The following is a 23,431-nucleotide window of genomic DNA, read 5'->3' as shown; positions in this document are numbered from 1 at the left end:
CCCCACGCAAACAGAGTGAGATCGTTCGGTTGAGGAAATAATCCTTTCCCTGGACGTCACTTGCAGCCTTCCTTCATAAGCTTAAAAGAAGGGCCATACGGATCGCACTAAATAGGAGGCTAAGTTGAAGAAAGAATTGATGGAAGTCGTCGTCGGAGGTGATCTCGGAAATATATTTTAGCATTACATTGTTACTAAGCTCCATTTGCCTGGAAGCCACCTGCGGCCTTCCTTCATGTATATGAAAGAAGAAGAGGAAAAAAAAAAATCAGACTTGCACCAACTAATTGAAGAAATAATTGATGGAAGTCTTTAGAGGAACCGTCACGTGCTACCCTTGCCATTACTTTGTTACTATGTCCAGAACACTAATTCAAGTTGTTTGACATAAAATAAGTAATTTTTCGGATTGAATTTTTATACAACTAGCTGTAGTTGTGTAAGGCTCCCCTCAGTTAGACTTCCAAAATCCCCTATAACGATCTTATGAACACACACACTTGTCTTGAAAATTTTGGGCTGCTATAAAATCATATGCTGACTAGAGATTGCATGTTAACTGCAAAATTATTCGCTATTGCGATGAAGTTACATGAAACTGAATATAGACTAAGACTGCACGTTATGATTGCACTACGATACTAGATTGAACGATGACAAAATGAAATTCTTTGCCAATTGAAATTACTCACTAAATAAAATTGCATGCTGATACTACAATCAAATGTAGATTCTATTGGGATTTGATTCATCCATGTTGCTTGTTTAGGAGGTGAATGATAACCATTATGTTCTAGAAATAGGTTCGGAAGAGAAATATATTTTTTTATTTCTATTTCTAGAAGAGTTTTTATGAAAAATAACCGTTTGATAACGACACAAAATTTATACTCTAAAAATGGAAATTCGTTTAATAACACACACAAAATTTTCTTTTTAGATGGCGGTGGGCCCAGCGACCAGGCGGCGGCGGTGGCTGGAGGTTGGCAACCGCCGGCGACCGGCGGCGGCGACCGACGGCAGCAACGGTGAGCAACCACCGAGACGGTGGTCGACAGTGACGGATGAAGAACCGATTGACGAATGATGAGAATAATTTTTATTTCTCATTTCTATTCCAGAAATAGAGAAGTAGAAATTTTCTACTTCTGATTTATATTCCAGAAATAGAGAAGTAGAAAATTTCTCTACTGATTTATATTCCAAACCTATTTCTGGAACGAAATGTATTTTAGAAATAGAAAAATGGAATAGATTTATCAAACGGATTTCTATTCCAAAAACAAGTCTGGAATAGAAAAAAAAATTGGAACAGAAATTGTAGTTTGTCATGCACATTAATTGATTTCGCATTGGATTCATGTCTGCGACGTTTTATATGGAAATTGCGAAGTAAACGTGGCTCCTCTTTCACAATCATTCCAACAAAGTTGAAATTTTTCAAACATTTTAATTTCAAAGGTGTGACTTTTATGATTTTATGATAATATCAACCCAAGCTTGCTGGTTTTTAAACACGTTTTGCCGTTCTTGCTAGTGGGTTGCCATTCTCCAAATATATTTCGTGGAAAACATATTTCCAATATTATATTTTCCGATTTTTCTGGCGTTTAGATTTTTAAGAAAAACGAGTCAACAAACACAAGTCTACTTGATGTGGAATTTGGCTATATGTAGACCAATACATACTAAGTGAATTGACTAGATAAACACACTTTAGTGCTTTTTCTTTGCCTTCACAAGAGGATCGGACAAAGACATGACGATGGACCTACTTATGTTCTAAGCAAAGACGAAAGGCCACAGATTTGTTTCCAATTCAAACTATGCAATTTAATCATGGTGTGAATTACGGGATGCCAATTGAGATGCTTTTGCTAGTGCATTTTCAGTTAGACATTCATAAGATTATAATAACATAAGATGATTTATGCAATACGATTCATAAAAGAGATGATTTCAATTGGCCCGTTAGGTCCACTCAAATTTGGCGTGACCACAAAGGAAGCATAATCGATGATCCCCTTTGATCTTTTTGTCTATTTTGTTTTTGGAATGAGGAATCTCTTCCTTTATTTCTAGGCTAGAAAAAGCACATTTCAATTGCTTTTGTTATGCTAATTAAATTAAAAAAGGATTAACTTTTCTCAGCTGGAGCCAAACTTCCATTCTGCTAAGCCAAACAAAGCTTATCTTCTTACGTTCAATCTAGATTCGCGCTAATTGGCATGATCAATTAATTCTTGATTTTATTCCACCTGCTAGCATGATGTATCAGTAAAAAGCCATTTTTGTGTGCTTCGTGTTAGCACAATCTTAAATATTTCAATTCGAATTTTATTCATGAACAGAAAGAAAATCGAGCTCATTTATACTCTGCTTAAGAGGCTCGGGATATTAATCAAGTTTTTATTTTTATTTGTTGGCCAGAAGGTTTCTCTTATTTTGTTCAGTTAGATGTTGGACGTATTGGACAACTTAGTATATATTTTCCACTTGCCATTACTTTGTTATCGTGTGCCACTTGCCTGGAAGTTACCTGGGCCTTCCTTCATCAGTTAATTTAAAAAAAAAAAAAAAAACACCATTCAGACTCAGCACCAAATAGATCCCAACCACAGGTGAGGGTCCCGGCCCTCACTGCCACAAGCAAGGGGTGCCCTTGCCTAGAATTAGTCACCTTGCAATTTAAGTTGGCCAACCTACCTAGAAGTTCCCACACTTTAAATTGACTTAATTATTCAAAAAATTAGAAGACATTGGTTAAAATTCTTTAATTTCAAGTCCATGCTTATTTTAATCTTTCACGCAATTTGAGTTTTGCTTAGCGAACTAGGTGTACAAAATAGATCACTTTCATTGAGCAAAAGAGCCCTCACCGAACTTTAGCCGATTCTTGATGGAAATTGTGAAGATAATGTGGTTCCTCCTTGACAATGATGCCAACGAAGTTGAGATTTTTGAAACATTTTATTCTCAAATGAGTGTCTTTATGCATTTGTTTCATGATATCGACCCATGTTTCTCGGTATTTTCCGTGGGCCAAACATGTTGTGCCAGTCTTGTGGTTGTGGGTGAGTCGCCAAGTCTATTTGATGTGCAATTTGGCTGTGTCCAGACCAATGCATGCTAAGCGAATTGACTAGATAAATGTACTTTGGTGCTTTTTCTTTGCCTTCACAAGCGGGTCGGACAAAGACTTGACGATAAACTTGTCTTTGTTCTAAGCAAAGACAAAAGGTCATAGATTTGTTTCTAATTCAAACTATGCAATTCAATAACGGTGTGAATCACATTTTTTTCTAATTCAAACTATGCAATTCAATCATGGTGTGAATCACAGGATCCCAATGGAGATGTTTTTCTTAGTGCATTATTATTTAGACATACATTGGATTATAATAACATTAGATGATTTATGCAGTATGATTCATAAAAGAGATAATTTTAATTGGTGTGTTAGGTCTACTCAAATTTGGCGTGACCACAAAGGAAGCATAATAAATCCCTTTATTCCTTTTTGTCTATTTTGTTTTCTGGAATAAGGAATTTCTTCCTTTATTTCTAGGCTAGAGAAAGCATATTTCAATTGCTTTTGTTGTGCTATTTAAATTAAAAAAAATGATTAGCTTTTCTCAGCTGGAGCCAAACTTCCATTCTGCTTTCCTTAAACCAAACAAATCTTAATCTATCAATGAGAATTTTATTCATGACCAAAAAAAAAAAAAAAAAAAGATTGAGCTCATTAATACTTTGTTTGAGAGATCTCGCCATATTAATGAACTTTCTATTATTTTGTTCAGTTAAATATTTGATAGTTTTGGAAAATAAAGGGCGAGATATTTAAAATTTGTGATATACATATATAATTAAATAAATGCAAAGGATAATATTTGAACATATTGAGCTCAAACTTGAACTCATTTTATAACATGATTGTATCGAGTCTACTTGAGCTTGATATCTCGATTTTTTCTGGTCAAGCTCAAGGTGGAAATTGAATACTCATAATCGGGTCTTCTTTTTATGGAAGAAAAATCTAAAAATGAAAAAAGAAATGGTGTTTTTAATATATTTGAAATTCCTACAATAAAGAAAACTAAATATGTGAAATTGTTAATTATGATAACTGAATCATACATTGAAATAGAAAACTAAAATGAAAGGAAAGTTAATGAATCTAGAGCCACCAACAAAATTGCAATTGAATGATTTGGAGCAATTTTATCTTTTTAGTGAAAACTTGGTAAATTTAATTATATAGGAAATGGATTTCTCCATCGACTTTTTGGTGTAGATCAGGTGAGGCTTGGTGATCACTTATCAAGAAAATGTATATAACTCAAGAAATAAATGCAGGCCTTTAAGGTAAGAATGCATAAATTACGGGAATGGGGATAAACTTTGTTGTTTGTGCTCTTTGAAGATACAAACTTCTGAAAAATCAGTTAGGAGTTGGTTAATCAACCAAACCACCCAAATCACCACGAGATCACAAACAACATTAGCCAGATCATCAAATTCGTCATTCTTGCAATAGAAATTTCTTGCGGCAACCCCACCTTGTTGTTGAACAATCACCACATGAATATGTTTCAATAATGGAGAAAATCATTTCCGAAATTAAGGAGCCCACCAATTGTGGAAAGCTCCTACCAATCACACCATTAGCAAAGATATAAAAGAAGATGACTGGTATGGGGTCGACTTGTTGGAAGAAGGACGAAAAACCAAGAGAAGAGAGTCGCCACAAACTGTAGCAGCATGTGCAATAATACTGTTCACCATCCAATCATTGTAGTAGAGTTATTGCTTACTTTCACTACGGTGACGGGCTCCAGTACTAGCAAACAAGATATTGTTTACCATTAAATCATTGCAACAAAATTATTACTTACTCTCATTGTAAAACTTTTACTATGCAATCACGCGCAATTGCTTTTGTTTTGCTCATTAAATTTAGAAGGATTAGCTTTTTTCAGCTGGTGCCAAAATTCCATTACTTGATACAAAAGAAGATGACCGGTATGAGGTTGACTTGTTAGAAGAACAAAATCACCAAGAGAAGATAGCGACTAGAAATTGTAGCAGCATGTGCAATAATATTGTGCACCGTCCAATCACTGCAGTAGAATCATAGCTTACTTTCAATATGGATGCGTTTGGTAACATTTTTATTCCAAGGAATAATTTCTTTTCAGAAACAATTTTTTTCTATTTTTATTTTCTGAAACAGTTTCCAAGTAAAAATCGCATTTGGTAACTATCTACAGAATTTATATTCTCAAAATAGAAAAGAACAAGAATGCGTTTTGATACGACCCACATATTTTTTATACCGTAGAATTTCTTTTAATATTTTAATAATTTGTTTAGACTTTTCTTTTTTCTTTTCTTTTTTTTTCTGTCTTCTTCTTCCTCCTCTAGCCAGTGGTAATGGTGGCCGACAACCAGCAGAGGGCAGCAATGGCCAGCGACGGGAGAAGTGGTGGTGGGCGGGCGGTAGGTGGGCAATGACCGACGACAACAATTGACTGTGGCGACCGGTTAGAAGAGGAAGAAGAAAAATAAAAGAAAAGGAAAAAAAATGACTTATTCCAAAAATTGTTCCTAGAAACAAGAAGCAACTTTTTTCCATTTTTTATTTTTGTTCCAAATTTATTCACCAGTTACTTTTTTATTCTAGGGAATAGAAAAATTAATATATATTACCAAATAGATTCCTATTCTTTTTCCATCCCACGCAACAAAAGAAAAGAAATTTAGAGAAATAGAAATGTTGCCAAACAGAGCCTATGCGGTGGGCTCCAATACTGGCAAACAAGATATTGTTCACCATCAAATCATTGCATCAATATTATTACTTATAGAACTTTTAGTATACAATCACGTGCAATTGCTTTTATTTTGCTCATTTAATTCAGAAGGATTAGCTTTTGTCAGCTAGAGCCAGAATTCCATTATGCTTGATACAAAAGAAGATGACTAGTATGGGGTTGACCTATTAGAAGAAGAAAAAAAATCACCAAGAGAGAAGATAGCCGCCTGTAGCAGCATGTGTAATAATAATATTCACCATCCAATCACAACAACAAAATTATTGCTCATTTTCACTATGCCGGCAGGCTCCGATACCAGCAGACAAGATATTGTTAACCATCAAATCATTACATCAAAATTATTACTTTCACTATGGAACTTTTATTGTACAATCACATCCAATTGCTTTTGTTTTGCTCATTAAATTCAGAAAAAAATAGCTCTTGTTAGGTGGGAGCTAGAATTCCATTCCACTTTTGCTAAGCCCAACAAAGCAAATATCCTCATATTTAATCCAATTATCCAATGTTGCATCTAGTAGCAAGATCAATTGATGCATGATTAAATAGAAGGATGATAATATTTTTGACGAGTATTGTATTGATATGTAATGCACTATTAAAATCTTTGCTGGTCCTTCTTGATTGATAGCAAAAATTTAAAGACCCTTTTAATAATCTATCTAAATTTGTCCAACAAATTCAAGATTTAATTTTATACGAGTTTGATGTTAAGAAGAATAACAATCATGCAACGGGCGCATCATGTCCTAAACGGGTTATTATGTCATCTTTAATGTGGGCACTAAGTTTGAGATCTAATATCATGGTATATTTATATATATATAAATGTAAAATTTTATAGGAGTATTATCAACTATTTTGAAAGCTTAAGCTATTAGATAAAGTTTATTTAATATTTTAATATTTTAAAAATAAAGTAAATATATATGTTAAATATTTTATCGATATCCACAATTAACATCATAGAAAAATTAGGCTTCTCATACACACACCTCAATTTTGTAAACAAAAGGTGAGACAGAAGAGGCTCACAAATCAATTGAAATCATATTTAACTTTTTTGACAACATATTTATATATAATTCAAAGTATGAAATTGAATAATTGCGTGAATCAAGGGATCCAAATTGAGATGCTTTTCCTAGTCCTTTTGGTTTTAGACAAAATTAAATTGTAATGACACAAGATGATTGTAAGTGTTGCAATTCAAAAAAGAGAAGATTTTAATTGGCCATTGGGCTTTACACAAATCTGGCATGACCGCAAAGGAAGCATATGGATCCCCCCTATTCTCTTTGTTTGTTATGTTTTTGGGGAGGAATCTCTTCTTTCATTTCTAGGTTAGAAAAACAGATTTTGATTGCTTTGGTTTTGCTCATTAAATTAAGAAGGATTAGCTTTCCCTAAGCTGGAGCTAGAATTCCATTCTTCTTTTGCTAAGGTAAACAAAGCTTATCTTCTAATATTTAATCCAAATCCACACTAATTGGCATGATCAATTGATACTTGCCTTTATTCCACTTACTAAACTTTTTCTTTTGTTGAAAGACAGTGGGGGCCTCGGCTTCAAAGATTTAGCGGAGTTTAACAAAGCAATACTGGGAAAACAAGCATGGAGATTTATTCAAACACCGGAAGCACTATGGTGTAAAGTTCTGAAAAGCATTTATTTTCCAAGAGGGGAGTTTTGGACAGCAAATAAGGGTTCTCGACCTTCATGGGATTGGCAAAGCCTATTAATGGGAAGAGAAACTATTGAACCTAAATCAAGGTGGGCAGTAGGAGATGGACAGCAAATCAGAATCAGACAAGATACTTGGCTATCGACGGGGAAGTTGTTTGGTCCAACAAATAGGGATGAACCACAGGTGGTGGCTGAGTTAATTGATCAGGCCTCACATACATGGGATACCCAACAAGTACATGAATTGTTCGAGGAAGAAGTTGCCAAAGAGATCATAGCAATCCCCATAAGCCAAACACACCATCCAGATAGACTAGTGTGGACAGCAAACAAATCAGGATCATACACAGTGAAAAGTGGCTACAACCACTTGCACAACAAATCTGATACTCCTATTCCAAACACCCCGTCTTCATCCTACCAAACCCTTAAGTCACTATGGAGCAAGATCTGGAACATCAAAACTTTCCCAAAAATCAGACACTTCCTATGGAGTATATGTAGCAACTCAATCCCCTCAAAAGAAAACCTGCACAAAAGGAGAATACTTGATGATCCTACCTATCAGATATGCAGACAAGCCCCGGAATCAGCAGAGCACCTCTTCATCCTCTGCAATTGGACAAAGAGCCTATGGTTAAACCCCCACTTTCAAGCCGACACAACCCCAGAGAGGATCACCCGAATCGACAAGTGGGTTTTTGAAAACCTTACCTCACGAACGGATCAATCCTCGAAAGCCCTCTTTGCTGCAGCCTTATGGCAGATCTGGAAATGTAGGAATGCTCTGGTTTTTCAAGGCCAAAAGCCCGACCCACTTGCAGCTCAAGAAGAAGCGCACCTCACGGCTGCTTTATTCACGAAATGGTACCTACAGGGGAACAAAATAGAGCGAGGATCAGGTGAACAATCATCTTTAGAGAAGAAATGGAACCCACCCAAAGCTCGCGAACTGAAAGTGAACATAGATGGGTCCTGGTGTGAAGAGTCCATGACAGGTTCGATCGCCAGAATCTGCAGGAATGAAGCCGGTGTCCTCCTCCATGGCTTCGCGAAGACGATTGCAGCTCCATCTGCATGGGTCGCTGAAGCCCTAGCGCTGAGAGAGGCAGCACAGTGGCTTCTTCACCGAAGATCTACACGAACGGGAGAAGTCTTCACACAAACTGAAGCTGATCTGCACGTGGTACTTTCCTCCGATAGCCTATCACTCATTAATAGCATATCAGGCCTGAAGGAACCTCCTTGGACAGCCCAGCCCATAATAGCAGATTGTAAGGACATCTTGGGCCAACTTCCAGGAGTATCGCTCATCTATGTGGCCCGAGACACGAACAAGGCCGCAGATTGGGTCGCCAAAGCCCATCGAATGAATTTGCTCCCTCGCAACTGGTTATCTACCCCACTCGCCCCTTATGTTTTATCTTTTGTTTAGACTCTCCAACAAATGTAACCCCTTTAGTGGGTTAGTAATGGAAGCACTATATTTCGTTCAAAAAAAAAAAAATCTTTTGCCATGAAAAAGTAGTGAAATGTGAATTTGGTTCTAGGTTGCCTTCTGCTTTCAAGAGTCATAGATCGATTGTAATGTATAACGTACCATTAATAAATTGTTTGAGAAAACACAAAAATTTTCCCAAATTTGCTGATGACCTTCTACATTCCATCATCTTGGTATATTCATGATCGTAGGAATAATTAGCATGCATAATATAGATACGTTCTTTCCATGTGGAAATAAAAATATTATCCCATTGTGACTTTTAATTGCCCCCATTGAATTTTGATCATATTCTTTTTTCCATAAACTTCTTTAGTAATTTGCATTCATTCGGAGGTCATAAGTAATCGGATAGATGTGCGCTACCCTCCTACCAAAGAAGAGCTTGCATCACATAACATGGAGTTCAATGTTGCAAAAACTATTTGACCCATAAAAGTCCTCATACATATATCAGACTTTGTGGGCCCAGCACTAGGGGTGAAGACTAATTCAAGCTTGACTTAATAATTACTTGAAATCGATTGGTCTAATTTCGAGTCAAGCTTAGACTAGAGTTACACCAATAATTTCATCGAGTCAAGAAGGAGCTCACTAAGACTTTGCTTGAGAGACTCGCAATTCTAATCCAAGTTCCATTATTTTGTTCAGAAAATAATTGATGGTTACGAAAATATAAGGGAAGACATTTGAAAATTGTAGTATACTTGAAGCACATAAATGTAGAGGATAATATTTAAAGTTATTGAGCTTGAGCTCAAGCCCCTTTTTTTAATTTGATCATATCGAGTAGACTTGATCTTGAATACCTCAATTCTATTTTGGTGGAGCTCGGGCCAAAAATTTAATACTCCATGACTTGAGGGGAGTTTCAAATATCGAATACCTAATAGGAGTAGAAATCGAGCTTGGCACTACTGTATTGGCTTGAATTGAAAATTTGACTTAGTAATGTACTCGTATTAAATACTTAAAAGTTGCAAAAAGTTGATTTTAGTAATATATATACATATTGTCATGGCACGGACTTTCTAACCAGACTATACCTGCATTGCTCTAATATAATAGAAATCTCTAAGATCTGACAACAAGAGATCACCAAATTACAGCACCAAGTCACTTGATCCAAAAACACTCTTGCCGACATGTATTCCACAGTGGACCTCAGGCAGGCCCATAGTTTCCCTCCAAATTCAAATTTAAATTGGTTCTTATATGGTCAAGATGAAACGACTCAAAATATATGACCCCAACATTAACTCAAAACTAGTGCACCGAACACAACAAGTGAAAACTCAAGCCCAAGAGGTTCTCAGTCAAAATCGTTTACATGACAAGCTTTGTGTAATGCAATAAATCTAACTAAACCTAACCAAAATCACTCGTAGGTCTTAACCATTGCAATCACATAGCGGTACATAATTCATTCACCTAATGGAAAATGGGGAGATCAAAGTCCTACTCTCATGCAGGAGTACACATTCTGCTACCATGATCCAAGTTGGAAAGATTCCTTTAAGAGTCTTTGGCAGGAGCAGCGGCTTGACGGATTCTCTTTTGGTGAACATCCCAATTATACACACGAGCAATCGTAACCTGCCAAATAAAAATTCACCTCTCAAGGACTGTTTCACCTCCCCAAAAAAGAAAATTTCCCAGGGCCACCAACCTAATTGCCATGATAAACTAAAGGATATAGTCCTACAACAAGCTTTGAAATTTTTCAAGTTCACATTCGTGCAAACCTACCACTCTCCAGTTTATCGCCAATTAACATACAATTTATAGCCTCACACCAGTTACAAAATTCAGAGCAGCAGTAGTTCAACCCTGATAGACCTACCCAAAACTAACATAGTAAATGGCTTCAAACAAAAATGGACCTCCAAGTTCCAAATACTTCTGACTTACCTGCGTGATTGTTACTTGGTCCCTTAAGAATTGTAGATCAGCAACAAGAACTTCTAAACTTGCTTTAGCATTTTCTAAGTTCTTTTGTAGAAGGGTTGTGGCCTGCAACATAAATTTATGCAATGAATAAGATACTTGACATCATTATTGGAGAGAAAGGAACATTGCTTAAACTTGAGTACAACCTCTTCACATGAATACTCCAACATAACATTTGCTCCCAGCCATAAACATACTGAATCAGTATCTTCAATGCGAGCTCGTGAATATATGCCTTCAGAGACTTCAAAATCAGCAAGGAGTGCCTGTATACAAAATAAAGAGTCATAAAAACCAGTCAGCTTGGTGCCTATTATCTCTTGCGCCATAGAAGTTTTATAGTCTTAGGTCTTGAAGCCCAATACAGTAATCCCACCCCATGTCAGTTTCTAATCGGACCTTCAGACATCAAAGCAATTAGCTAAATATTAGTGGTGATATTTCAGGTGTTCAAATCTAAAACCACCTCATTATTGACATCAGCATGGGCTCTTCAAAGCACTCACCCAGATTATTAGGAATATTGCTTCCGAAAGTGCATTTGCAAAGGAGAAAAGACGATCGGATATTTCACATCATGTCAACTACACCAAAATTAGTTCCTAGTATGGCAAGAATTAAACTAGCCTATCCTCCATTTGCTTTGTAAAGATAGAAAGGGGTGATATGATCAGCTAAGAGAGCATTGAGGAGCAAGACGATTTATAATATTTTTTAGCATAACAAGATTATGAGAAAAATTTAGTTGACATCATACATAAAAGATGACTGATATAGACTGTTGAGGATTCCAGATGAAAAATAGAAACTGAAAAGGAAAAAGTTGGTGGATTCTAAGGCAATACAAAGCACTCCAGGGGATATAATGAGAAAGAACTCCAGATTGAAAAAATTATGATCTGGTTACATGATAACAAGTTCACTTTGTGAAAAGCCTCAACAGTCAACAGCATGAGTCTGACAGATACCCATTAAGTATTCTCAGTTAAAATACATGCACCGAAAAGCGTTCAGATTGAATTTCAAACTTAAATTCCAGTTCTGAGGCCATGATTCAATCTTGATGTAATAGAAACACGTGCTCATTGTGCATGCATATAATGGCATCCTCAATCACAGGTCACTTTGCTATAGCAAATAAGCCAGTTTGCTTCAGTCATTATGCAGGTTTACATATCAAATAAACGAGAGAGGAAACAGGAGTATATCGTTGTGGTGGAATGGAGTGGTGAAGTAATTGTTGCATCAAGGTGCCCCAATTTGAAATGATTGATCAATTCAAATCCTGGATTTTCGTATTGAGAGAAATATCACACCTTTGTTTATGTACCGTCAGAGGGTTGACGGTCATAGCCTATTTAATGGAGTAAACCTCAGTGCAAAGAAAGATGGAGGCAGCACATAGTAGTACTAGTGTTTGCGTGTGTTTGCGTGTGTTTGCGCGCGTGCATGCATGTGTGTGTGTGTGTGTGTGTGAGAGAGAGAGAGAGAGAGAGAGAGATGTCTTGGCAGAGGGGCTGAGATGCCTGGCAACCTCATAGTCAATGCTTTGGAAGGACAAATTGTGCAGGATAAATCTCACAGATTCTTACTATTTAGTGATGTGCATCAACATTTTTCATTTCCATAGATTGGCCAAGCAAGCATTTTAGAAAGGAAAGTCTCTTACTCATTCTAATTACATGTGAACATCTTGATCTAATTTGCTCAGAGGTAAGCAACTGCAATCATTTCAAGATTCAAAGCCTTGCAATTTCAACACAAGGTTGTCAATCAATTGGGCACCCCTCAACTAAATTACCGGAATCCACAGCTTGTTGTTAAAAAGCAAATAACCACCACTTCCCTATCAACTCGTGGAAAATAAAAAGGAAATTCCCATAAAATGCAGTTCACATAGTCAGAAGTATGAGTTGAGTGAGACAACAAACCTCACCAGAACCCTTCTTGGCCTGTAGAGTGGCAACTGTGTCTAAACACTTCTCAATATCAGGAATTTTTGCCTGGCATTGAATATAGACATTGAATTAACAACCCATTAAAAAGCAAATGAAAAAGTATCATGCTGACAAAGTAAACATTAACATACTACCAAAGTGCTCAGGTTCCCAGTTCACCAATGGTTATAGTGGGATCAAAGAACCAAGTGCAATTGGATCTAACAAGTCAATGTAAAGAGAAATTCATTGTGAGACATCAAAGAGGTGCTAACCTGGATTTGTTTTAACTTTTTATTATAGATTAGATCACAATAATTGCAACAGTAAGCCAATTTCTCATCCTTTTTTAGGGGAAAGTGAAACTCACTCGAATTTGAGAAGAGGTTTAAGTTGAACTAGAAAAACAGAAACTAGATAAAAGAAATAAGGAGAAAGAAAACAACGCAAGTGTAGCAACCTTCATAATTGAGGATATGCCCATTCCATTAATGAAAAATGTAAGAACTGAATAAACAAGGCACTACAAAAGACAGAACTCAGAACCAGCAAGCTTCTTGTTGTGTTACTTGTCTGTCTCAACCTAGTACATTTCTTTTTCCTGAAACTAAATATTCATTGTGATTAAAGCTTTGGTATCAATATCTCTAATCATGTCTTTATACCTCTTAAGAATCAAGACAAAAGTTGCACACTTAAATGCTTCAAAGTTCTAAAAAAAGGGTCTACCCACACATGCAGGTACGCCCACCTCCATGGTAACCATTGCGCAACATTTCAACACTGCATAGGTCTATACTGAGAAAAGAAAAGGAAGAGAAAGAAACAAAGTCCAGTGCTAGCACAAGGGCAGACAGGAGGGATGGTGTCTACGGTATTCAACAGTGCATTTGAATATGGATCTTTGTCTGTGATCACTTGAAGAAAATGAACGACAAAATGTAACACAACAGTGAATTCAAAAGCAGATATAACGATACATAAGAATCAGTCGATGAGAAATTATACACAAACATCTAAAGGGATGTCGATAATAACAAATCCCAAACTAGCATCGATAAAGTCAGGAAACCTTTGCCAGCAAAAATACGAATTAGAGAAAGCCAGCAATTACGCCAAACTGACAGAGCAAAATACAACATCACACACACCTGAAGATCCCTCTGTTGAGCTAGAAGTTTCATCTCGACCAGCTTGTATTGCTGCAGCCTGCAAGCATCATCCCACCAATCACCACTACTACTCTAATACCCAAAAAAATAAAAAAAAACCAAAATTTCAACAAACATTTCCTTCACCAGCACCTTCAGCCTGCTCATTCAGGACAACTTCCACAGAGCATCGAAAAAAATCGATCCAGCGCAATGCTACTCACTAAAACAACCAGACACGCCTAGCGGAAGCGAAAGCCCTAGACCTCCACGAACCGAATCGAGCCACGAAAGCTCAGCTCCCGAAGATCGGACGAATCTAGAACGCTCGACACGCGCGGGGAACGGAACGCGAGAGCACAAACCGGAGAAGCACGCGATGGTTCGTGAGTTTACCGCTCTTGGAGGAAGGCCAGGGCGGAGTTGACGTCGAGGCCGGCCTGAGCGAGGTAGGTCTGGACGTCTTCCACGAACTGCGCGCCCGGGATCCCTCTCCTCTCCGTCGCGACCTCGCCGGAGCCCGATGACGACGCCATTGCTTATCGCCGTCTCTCTCTCTCTCTCTTCCTCCGTGCAGAGCGCCGGCCTGGGGTTCTAGAGAGAGAAAGCTTGTTGCAGAGGGAGAGAGGGGAAGACAGAGACTGCGAGGTGAGGTGAAACGGCGTCGCTATAGGTTTTCGGGTCGGGCCGGTCTCGTGAACGGGTCGGGTATGCGGGCGGGCCGTGTGGCCCGACTCTTTGGGGGCGTCTTGCCGATTGGGGCCATGCCTGTGGGCTTCGTAGGCCCAGATTTTTTTTGAAGTGGGGTGCAATTTTCGGTGGAAATAAACTATGCTTGAATGATTAAGGTGGCTTGATTGCGTTAATTATGTAAAAAAATTTATAAAGCAAAAATATATATTTCAACATGAAAATACCTTTTGGCTGAATATGGATAAAATGATTTATTTTAAATATACAATCTAATAATGAGTTATTATTTCAAAAGCAGAAAGTTTACTTTTATAATCAGAAAAATGATTCTGATAAGGGAAATTTGGACAACAAAAGACTGTTTTATATAAGAACCTATATTTTCTTCTTGTTTATCATGGAATTGGTAAAATTTATTAGCACCTTCGGAATTTTTGTGGATATTTATTGACAACCCATTATCATTGCCAATCATAATTAGTAGATATTTATATTAACTATGTAACATATTACTGAAAGGTGTCATGGAGCAATAAAATAAAACAACACGTATAATCGGCATTTCATCAAGAAATTTTGATTTACATACATAATAAACATTTTAAATGATTTCATTGTTTATAAATGGAAATATAAATAAATTGAATCAAGACTGCGATGTGATTTCAAGCATATTTTAGTTAATAACGAAAATCACAGCACTCGTAATGGATTGTGTGCTAAATTGTATACTTTTTACAGAACCAATGGTGAGGTTGCTCTCTCTCTCTCGTGTGATAAACTCAAAGCCCTTACCTACTACTACCTAATAGATAAATAATCTCAAAGTAATTTCAAAGAACGATAACGGTGTTCATCTAATCAATCACAAAAACATTAAAGTGCCATCAAATATTCTTTGTCTTCTAGAAAAATAAGAACGTTGTTTTTTATGTAAATTGTTGGGGAAAATTATTGGAAATTCCATAATATCTCTAGGGTTTTAATGAATGGAAGCTTGGTTCCAATTATAATTAATCGGTCAAATACTTAGTTTCACCATCTCCAAGCAGGAATGTTCCCCAATCCTCTGACATATCCGGAAGGACCGTAATAGATCGATCAATCTTTTGTCAGGTGAAGTACTTATGGGGTGATCCAAGCTGCACCTTCAAACGTGAAAGCTTTTGACAAGGCCCAAGAAGAACAGCTGGGTTCGAGGAGACACTACAACTCAGCATCACAATCGCATAGCTTTAGGCGAAGTAAAAGTTAATGTAGATGGGACCACCACCGGCGGTGGCCCAGTTGGATAAGGCTCCCATGATCCTTTGCGAAAATGAGAGGAGTTCGAATCCTGCTAACCGCACGGGATCTTAAGTGTAACGTCGGGGTGAGGCCATCCACTAACGTCATCTCGGCCATTTCTCGCCGGCTACTGGACGCACGGGGTTTTCAGATCATAAAAAAAAAAAAAAAAAAAAAAAAAAAAGTTAATGTAGATGGGGCTTTGGGGATTTCATTGTTAGACATGATGAAGGAAACATACTAGGAGATAAAATTCACAAATCTTTCCATGTGATTCAGCTATGCATACCAAAACCCTACCAGTACAAGAGGTTCCCAGTTGTGTCGTTCGTCGAAAAGAGAAAAGAACATCTTAGAAATGGGCAATAAAATTGTCTTCGAAATGCAAAATGGGTCATAATGCTCTTTCGATTATTCAGCATGAGCTTCGTTGAACAGATGGCCAACTTAACCCTACTTTGGTGTCTTCGAGAAACCTAATTTAGCAGTCAATTACCAGATCGCAACTCATGAGATGGTAATTACTTTATGTTTAGTTTCATTTGATTTGTCCTAACCACTACAAGCTTTTACAGCTCAAAACTTGACAAAAGTTGACCTCAATCTGGACTTAATCTTCGCGAGACTTCACGTACCAAAACATCGAAAGTTGCCGAGAGATGGTGCAAATTGTCCTCAAGTTTCGTACCAGACCAAAAGGAAAGAGAAGATGAAATGGGTGGAACCCACGTGGCAAATTTAGAGTCACTAATTTTCATACATAAACGAGAATATATGGTCGGCCACTAGTAAAATTTTCAATTCGGTCCATTTGAGGTTCCAAATTTTATGAGGCCCTTTCCCCTTTTATGGCTTGGAATCAACTGGACCTTTGGTTGCGTAGGGAGGCATTTTCTACAATTCAAACCCAAGAAACGACCTATTCATGTGCATTATTGCAATAAGTCCCAGAGTAGTTTGTGATCGTCCCGACCGAATCAAAATTCCAATTTTAGTCTGAATAGTATTGTTTCGATTCGGTTCCGTCAGGTCGATTGCTTTGTTCTTCCGTTTTCTAATTCCGCTTGGTTCACCAGACACCCCGGACGACAATATTCCGATTGTTCCAGAAAGATTGCAAGAAAATTTAGCATACGAATAGAATCAATCAAGCTGGAAAACCCTTCAATTTCCTAACCCAATTCAAATCTAAAGATGAATTTATTCCCACTTGGTAGTTTCCACAAGGTTTAATACTTTCACATCACAAATCCACAAGCACACGACCTCACTCGACATGCTCCTTGCTTATCATACACCAATCTCAATCTCAAACCGCCCCTTATATACCCAACAAAGAATTTCATAAGGAAATGCTGTCGATATAATACAAAAAAATCAGGCAAAAAGAAAAGCAACCCCACTTCGAAGAGAAATTCACAAGACGAGCTCTGTCTTAGGATGGAGGAGTCGAGAGCGTTCAGACGTTTTCGTCGGGGTGGGGCGGCTTGAAGTGCGGGAACGGCGGCGGCGGCGAAGCAAAAGTGCCGGGGGGCGGGGTCGGGGTGCCGTACACCTGGGGGTTGGTGCGGATGTCTTGCCTCCCCCGGGCTCGTCCGAAGAAGTAGCACCCGAAGCCGAGCAGCAAGCAGAACAGGATCAGCGGCAGCGAGATCACCACCACCAGACCCATCTTCTCCTTCTTTTCTTCTGAACGAATCTGAGACTGAGAGAACGACTGCCGGAGAGAGAGAGAGAGAGAGAGAGAGAGATGTGGTTCGAGTGAGAAACAGAGGAGGAGCGTGTATATATATATAGAGAGAGAGAGAGAGAGAGAAGGGATAGATTCTGTCCAGAAGATATTAGGGCTTTCTGTAATAATAAACAAACGAGAACATGGGATTTAAAGAAGGACCCGCAACGTTCGGGAAGAGATGCAAAGCAGGTTCCAACGTTCGAGCTCCCAACGGCTACTTTTCGATAGTCCAATGATTGCAAGGCAAGTCATTAGGTTCTTTTATCATCCTGTAAGCTCATTCACAAGCAAAATGAATTTTGGCTGGACAAATATTTTTTTATAGTGTAAGTGGGTCTTGTGAAAGGCTGCTCTGGAGCACCTGTTAAATAACCAATAAAGGAAATTGTGCAATTTCTAGTACACCATCTTTATTTCGTTATGTGTAATTATGCATTGCAAATCCAAATACTTTCCTATAAATATGGTTAGTAAGAGTTTCTTGAGTGATCTTTAACAAAACCCTGACAATTTAAAGATGATTTGGTGACGAAATCAATCGGTGTGAAATTATATATGTATGTATGTCTATATATATTTGTTATGGGTCTTGATATGATTCCTCTATTTCTTTTTGTATTTCTTGGTAAGTGGGCTAGCAATATATTATGTAGGCATCGGAATCTTATTATCTGTCTCCGATTCTCCGCCCTCCTTTGGAAAATGAAAAGGAACATTCGATTCTTACAAAGGTTGTCAAACTGCTCGCTTGATCATATATGATGGTGCTGCATACTTCTGCTTGGCTTCACTTTATAATACTTTATTGCTTATATAAACCATTATATATGTCACTTCTCATAAAATTTATAGCTACCCTTGCATTGTATTTCATATCGCTTCCCAGTGGTAAAAGGATATGAGAACTCAGTTTTACAAAGTTAATTCGTACGTATTGTTGTTGTGATTTTTTTGCCTAATTTCTTATCCAACTACTAACAGTTTTTTTTTGGTTATAAATAATCTTTTTTTGCTCACAATTTCTACATAATTATCTGGCACAATGCTCGGGCCATCATGCAACTCTACTCATATAGAATAAGCTACTAAAATTTTACGCAAAGAGAAATTGGTGGATGCGGTTCTCTCTTCAGAAACCCTAAGCTGGGAGATATAGCCTCTGGTAGACCGGGCCAAGCGCAAACTGGAAGACTCTTCTAGTATTATTTTAGCCCATTGTAATCGCGATACAAACAGGGTGGCTGACTGGTTAGCCAAGGCCCATCGATTGGGATGCCTTCCTAGGGATTGGGTTAATTATCCCCCACCTGCACTTTTGGACTTATTGTGTGCTGATGCTTCTTATGTGTGTACTAATAACTTCTCTTAGTAATATAATACTTCTTGTTTGCTCAAAAAAAAAAAAAAAAGAAAACTATCACAACGGAGGAGAATTTGAAGTGTTATTTTCCTTTTAGCTAAGTAATTTACTTTTCCTATTTCAACAAAAGCAATTTCAGGTCAATCTTTTGGGCATTCTAAAATAAGAAAACCAACACATTTCACTTAATGCGAGTCCTCCTCAAATCATGGTGAATCACAGATGTCTCAATATAAATTTTAAACTTAACTGAAACGCTTGACAATGAAGTCATAGTACACTGGAAATTTTAGCTTAGAATTAGTTTGCACATTAGAATTGAAGAATGCAAAAGATTAATTATCTTTGGTGGTGATTCGGTATATATTAAACGATTATTGAAGAAAATAAAATTGAAACAGAAAAATATCTGAGATGAAAGACCTGAAAGGTTCCTAATGAAGAAACAATGAGTAATTTGATAGAAGAGACTTAGTTTAAAAATAGCTTACATAAAAAAGCAAAAAGTTACTCCTATAAAGATAAAATTAAGCCGAAAAAAATTGAAAATTAATATAAGAAAGACAAATCCTGACAGATGACAAATATCTCAATATAAATATTAAACATAATAAAATGCTTTAACATTGAAGTGAAACTACACTTTTAGCTTAGATTTAATTTTAAAATAGCAATCAATTAGTCTTCACGATGCATTCGTTTTTATTTTAAAAATTGAAAGATATCAGTTTTATTTTGTGGTAAAAGATATTCATTAGGTATGTTCTCATGAATTACAGCAACGACACGAATAAATAAAAAATAAAAAATAAAAAATAAAAGAGATGAGATCTTTCAATTTTGATACTTTATATGATTTTAAAATTTCTTAATTTTCTTAATTTTCTTGCTGTCATACAAATAACCACGGTTGAGTCTATTCTATAACTGTAAACAAATAAGACATGATTGCGCATCAAATCCATATAGTGTTTTTATTAGATAAAAGATAGACCTAACAAATTATTAGGGTCATTTTGTTTCCTGAAAAATAAATTAATTAAAAATATATTCATAAAAATGATTACTTATATCATTTACAAATATGAAAAAAAAAAAAAAAAAATACTTTCATGCTCCACAAAATATCTAGAGATAAATAATAGTTATTGGTAACGAAAACATATTTTTAATGGTTAGTTATTTCAAGCGATACAAAAAATCATTTTTACAAAAATATTTTTCAAATTATTTATTTTTCGCGAAACAAACTAAACCTTGGAGTTTTGTTAACGAGTGTCCCGATTTCTTGCTAAGTACAACTAATAAGAAATATTTCAGTTTCTAAAGTATTAATTACACACATTGTTGCTTATAAAATGTTATAGGCATTAGCTACCAAAATCTTAGTTGCTGTTAAGAAAAAATCTACACAGATTGTGAACTATGGTCTCAATCTTAGTTGGGAAAACTAGACTCAATCGGATCGGAAACCAACCGACCAATTGATAGGGCAATTATGTGAAATCGGTCAGATTCCCAATTTCCAAAATTTAGAACAGATGAAAATCGATCAAATTCCCATACCTTGAGCAGAACCAAATTGGTGGAACGATATAAGCCTTACCAACAACCTCAATGAGATAGTAATTGTCAACATACATCTTACCGGCAGGGAATGAAATCGACGACCCAAATCACCACGATCTCTTTTGCTAATTACATTCGCTTCGCTTGTGTACAGCAAAACACTAGCAAAAATCACTCTCCTTCATTGCGAGATAGAAATCCACATCAAACCTAACTAATGGCAGCCATAGATGATCTAATCCACCGTAAACCTCTAGAAACCCACTCGATCATCAGGACAGAAAACTTTCAAAACACAAGTAAGAGATGAGAAAGAGAAAAGAGAGAGAGAGGACTAACACCCCCCCAAAAAAAAAAAAAAAAAAAAAATCACACAACAGGTCCTAATATCAGGAGGTCTGAAACTGATCCTATTTAGTCCGGTTCTTAATTCAAATGTGGAACCGACTCACCTTGAAACCAATCAAGTTATTATCAACCCAATACTTTGATTCTTAAATCTGGCCCAGAAAAGGAATAAGAAAAACCGGGATTCTTAAATACATGATAATCTTAGTGGACTCACTTACACCCTCCAACTTTCCGACAAGACTGATAAGAAGGAAAATTTACGGATGGAATATCAAAACTCGGACATACAGAAGGAATCCAGTTTATCTCACTTATGACATGATCACACTGGCATAATCATGGATTTAGTAATTATTTACAAGAAATTTACTAATAACTCGTGCCGTGTTGTTGCTTGATGTAGGGGGCGGTAGGATTCTGAGGAGAAGGAGAAGGGAAGTTCTGTGGCGGGGGCGGAGGAGGATACCCAGGCACCGATGGCGGCATCGGAATTCCATTGGCCGGGGCGAGCTCCTGTGCTGCAACGACGTGGCCTTCTTCTTTGCCCTTTCGCTTGCCCACGCGGTAGCATAAGCAGCACAGGATGACGAGGAAGATCACCGACGGGAGCGAAACGAACACGACGTACCCCATTTCTTGGCTTCTTTCCTTGGGTTCTCTTCTTCAGGAGTTTCTCTGAATCGAATCGAGAGTTGATGGACATGGCGATGAATCGCGGATTTCTTTTCATTTTAAGGGGGAGTGTTGGGATGGAAAGTCAACCATTGAGAACAAGTCTACGGAGAGTCCCTGGAGAATTAGACTGAGCGAAGCAAAGGAAATCTCTGTCCAGCTTCTTGCCAGAACCGTTGACCAGGGCACTTTCGCGCGTTGGAAACAAGAGATTGGTGCGCCCGCGGTCTTTCCATCTCCATGCATATTATAAGAAAAATATGTGACACGGGATGACAACGACTACCTCGTTTTTTTTTTTTTTTTACGTAAATTTCTAATCTATTAAATCATTGATAGGATGGCCGGTTTTAAGATGAAATTTATATCACAGATCCAAAAATGTCATAGTCAATTCCCAGTCTTATCTAATTCTAGAATACCGCATTTTCTTTTATCTCATATGATATTTGCTCATTGATTTCATATAATTTATGGTTGTTTTTATAATTTATATATTTAACCCCAAATATTTATATGTAATGTAAATTTTTTCTAGCAAGCATAGGCTACCGGTCATAGCTTCTAACGCCTAAAATTGGTCGGACATATTAAGGAGAGCCACATATGGGGTATGTGTTCTCAAACAACAATGTTCCGAAATTAACATAAAATTTACAAAGCTAAAAAAATTATCAATGATTTCATTCTTTGCGAAGACACTGATATTTGTGAAAGCTTTAAAAAATAATAATAATAAGATGAAATGATATCCACAATATCAATCTTTGCGAAGAGATTATTAATATTTGCGGTAATATAAGAAATTTATCACCTGATATCAGAAATATGTCTAGAATTTTAACAAATTTATGACCTCATATCGGTAATTTCAAGACAACTACAAAAATTAACCATTTGGAACTTTTTGTGAGATGAAAATTACTTTAGTTTATAAAAAAAAAAATTGTAAAAAAAAATGGAAGTAAATAGATCGATTTGAATTTTTTAATGATATGAACTGAAAAAGTATTCAATGTATAAGCTTTAAATTAATAGTGGTGGTTTGCAAGTAGTTTGCAATTAGCAATAGACATGCCTCGATTAGTACATCATTAGCCATAAGCGCAAAGATGATTAATCTTAGATGAAATCGTTGGTTTCATATCACTGACAAGATGTTTTGTTCCATTGAGTCAATAGAAGATGATTGTCATGTCCCTTTTGAATACACTTTTTTATTGCTTAGGAACTTCATATGATTCTAATCGTAGTCTTATATATAGCTCTTTGTTTTGATTAGCATTATTTTGATGTACTATTTCAACATACACAGGTGGTTTGGAAAATTTTGTATTGTTTAATTCACTATCTTTATTGCATTATGTGTAATTATGTATTGCAAATCCAAATACTTTCTTATTAAAATGATTAGCAAGTTTTTCGGAAGCAATCTTCGACAAAAGCCTCGAGAATTTATAGATGACTTGGGGACGAAATCAATCACTTTGGCGCTTCATAAATTTTGTTTTCTTATGGATCTTAAGATGGGTCTAGTTGACCCGGTCCAGTGGGCTAGCAATATCTTCATGTGGGGGCATCGGAATCCTATGATCTGTCTCGGATGTTCCGCCCCCCTTTGGAACATGAAAGGAACATTCGACTTTTACAATGGTTGTCAAAGTCCTCCCTTGATCATGTGAGGTGCTACATACTTCT

At 36.9% G+C, this 23,431-nt stretch overlaps 2 protein-coding genes across 3 annotated transcripts; both read right to left on the bottom strand.

Moving 5' to 3' along the window:
- Positions 1-10,255: 10,255 nt before the first annotated feature.
- LOC104444670 (probable prefoldin subunit 3) lies at positions 10,256-14,695 on the bottom strand. Of its 2 annotated transcripts, XM_039311795.1 has the most exons (6): positions 14,463-14,695; positions 14,067-14,124; positions 12,910-12,981; positions 11,125-11,244; positions 10,940-11,041; positions 10,256-10,624 (listed from the first exon to the last, which is right to left on the bottom strand). In XM_039311795.1, exons 1-6 carry the CDS (start codon positions 14,600-14,602, stop codon positions 10,544-10,546), a joined length of 573 nt encoding a protein of 190 aa, XP_039167729.1. In that variant the 5' UTR covers positions 14,603-14,695; the 3' UTR covers positions 10,256-10,543. The 2 variants fall into 2 exon arrangements, with proteins under 2 accessions (XP_039167729.1, XP_039167730.1); XM_039311796.1 differs by lacking the exon at positions 12,910-12,981.
- Positions 14,696-17,186: 2,491 nt separating this feature from the next.
- On the bottom strand, positions 17,187-17,886 carry LOC120293292. Its single transcript, XM_039312363.1, has one exon. It carries the CDS (start codon positions 17,716-17,718, stop codon positions 17,506-17,508), a length of 213 nt encoding a protein of 70 aa, XP_039168297.1. The 5' UTR covers positions 17,719-17,886; the 3' UTR covers positions 17,187-17,505.
- Between the last annotated feature and the right edge of the window lie 5,545 nt (positions 17,887-23,431).

Source organism: Eucalyptus grandis, chromosome 5, assembly GCF_016545825.1.
Source record: "Eucalyptus grandis isolate ANBG69807.140 chromosome 5, ASM1654582v1, whole genome shotgun sequence".
NCBI lineage: Eukaryota > Viridiplantae > Streptophyta > Magnoliopsida > Myrtales > Myrtaceae > Eucalyptus > Eucalyptus grandis.
Note: the sequence above shows the minus strand (reverse complement) of the source record. Positions and strands in the feature narration are given on the sequence as shown.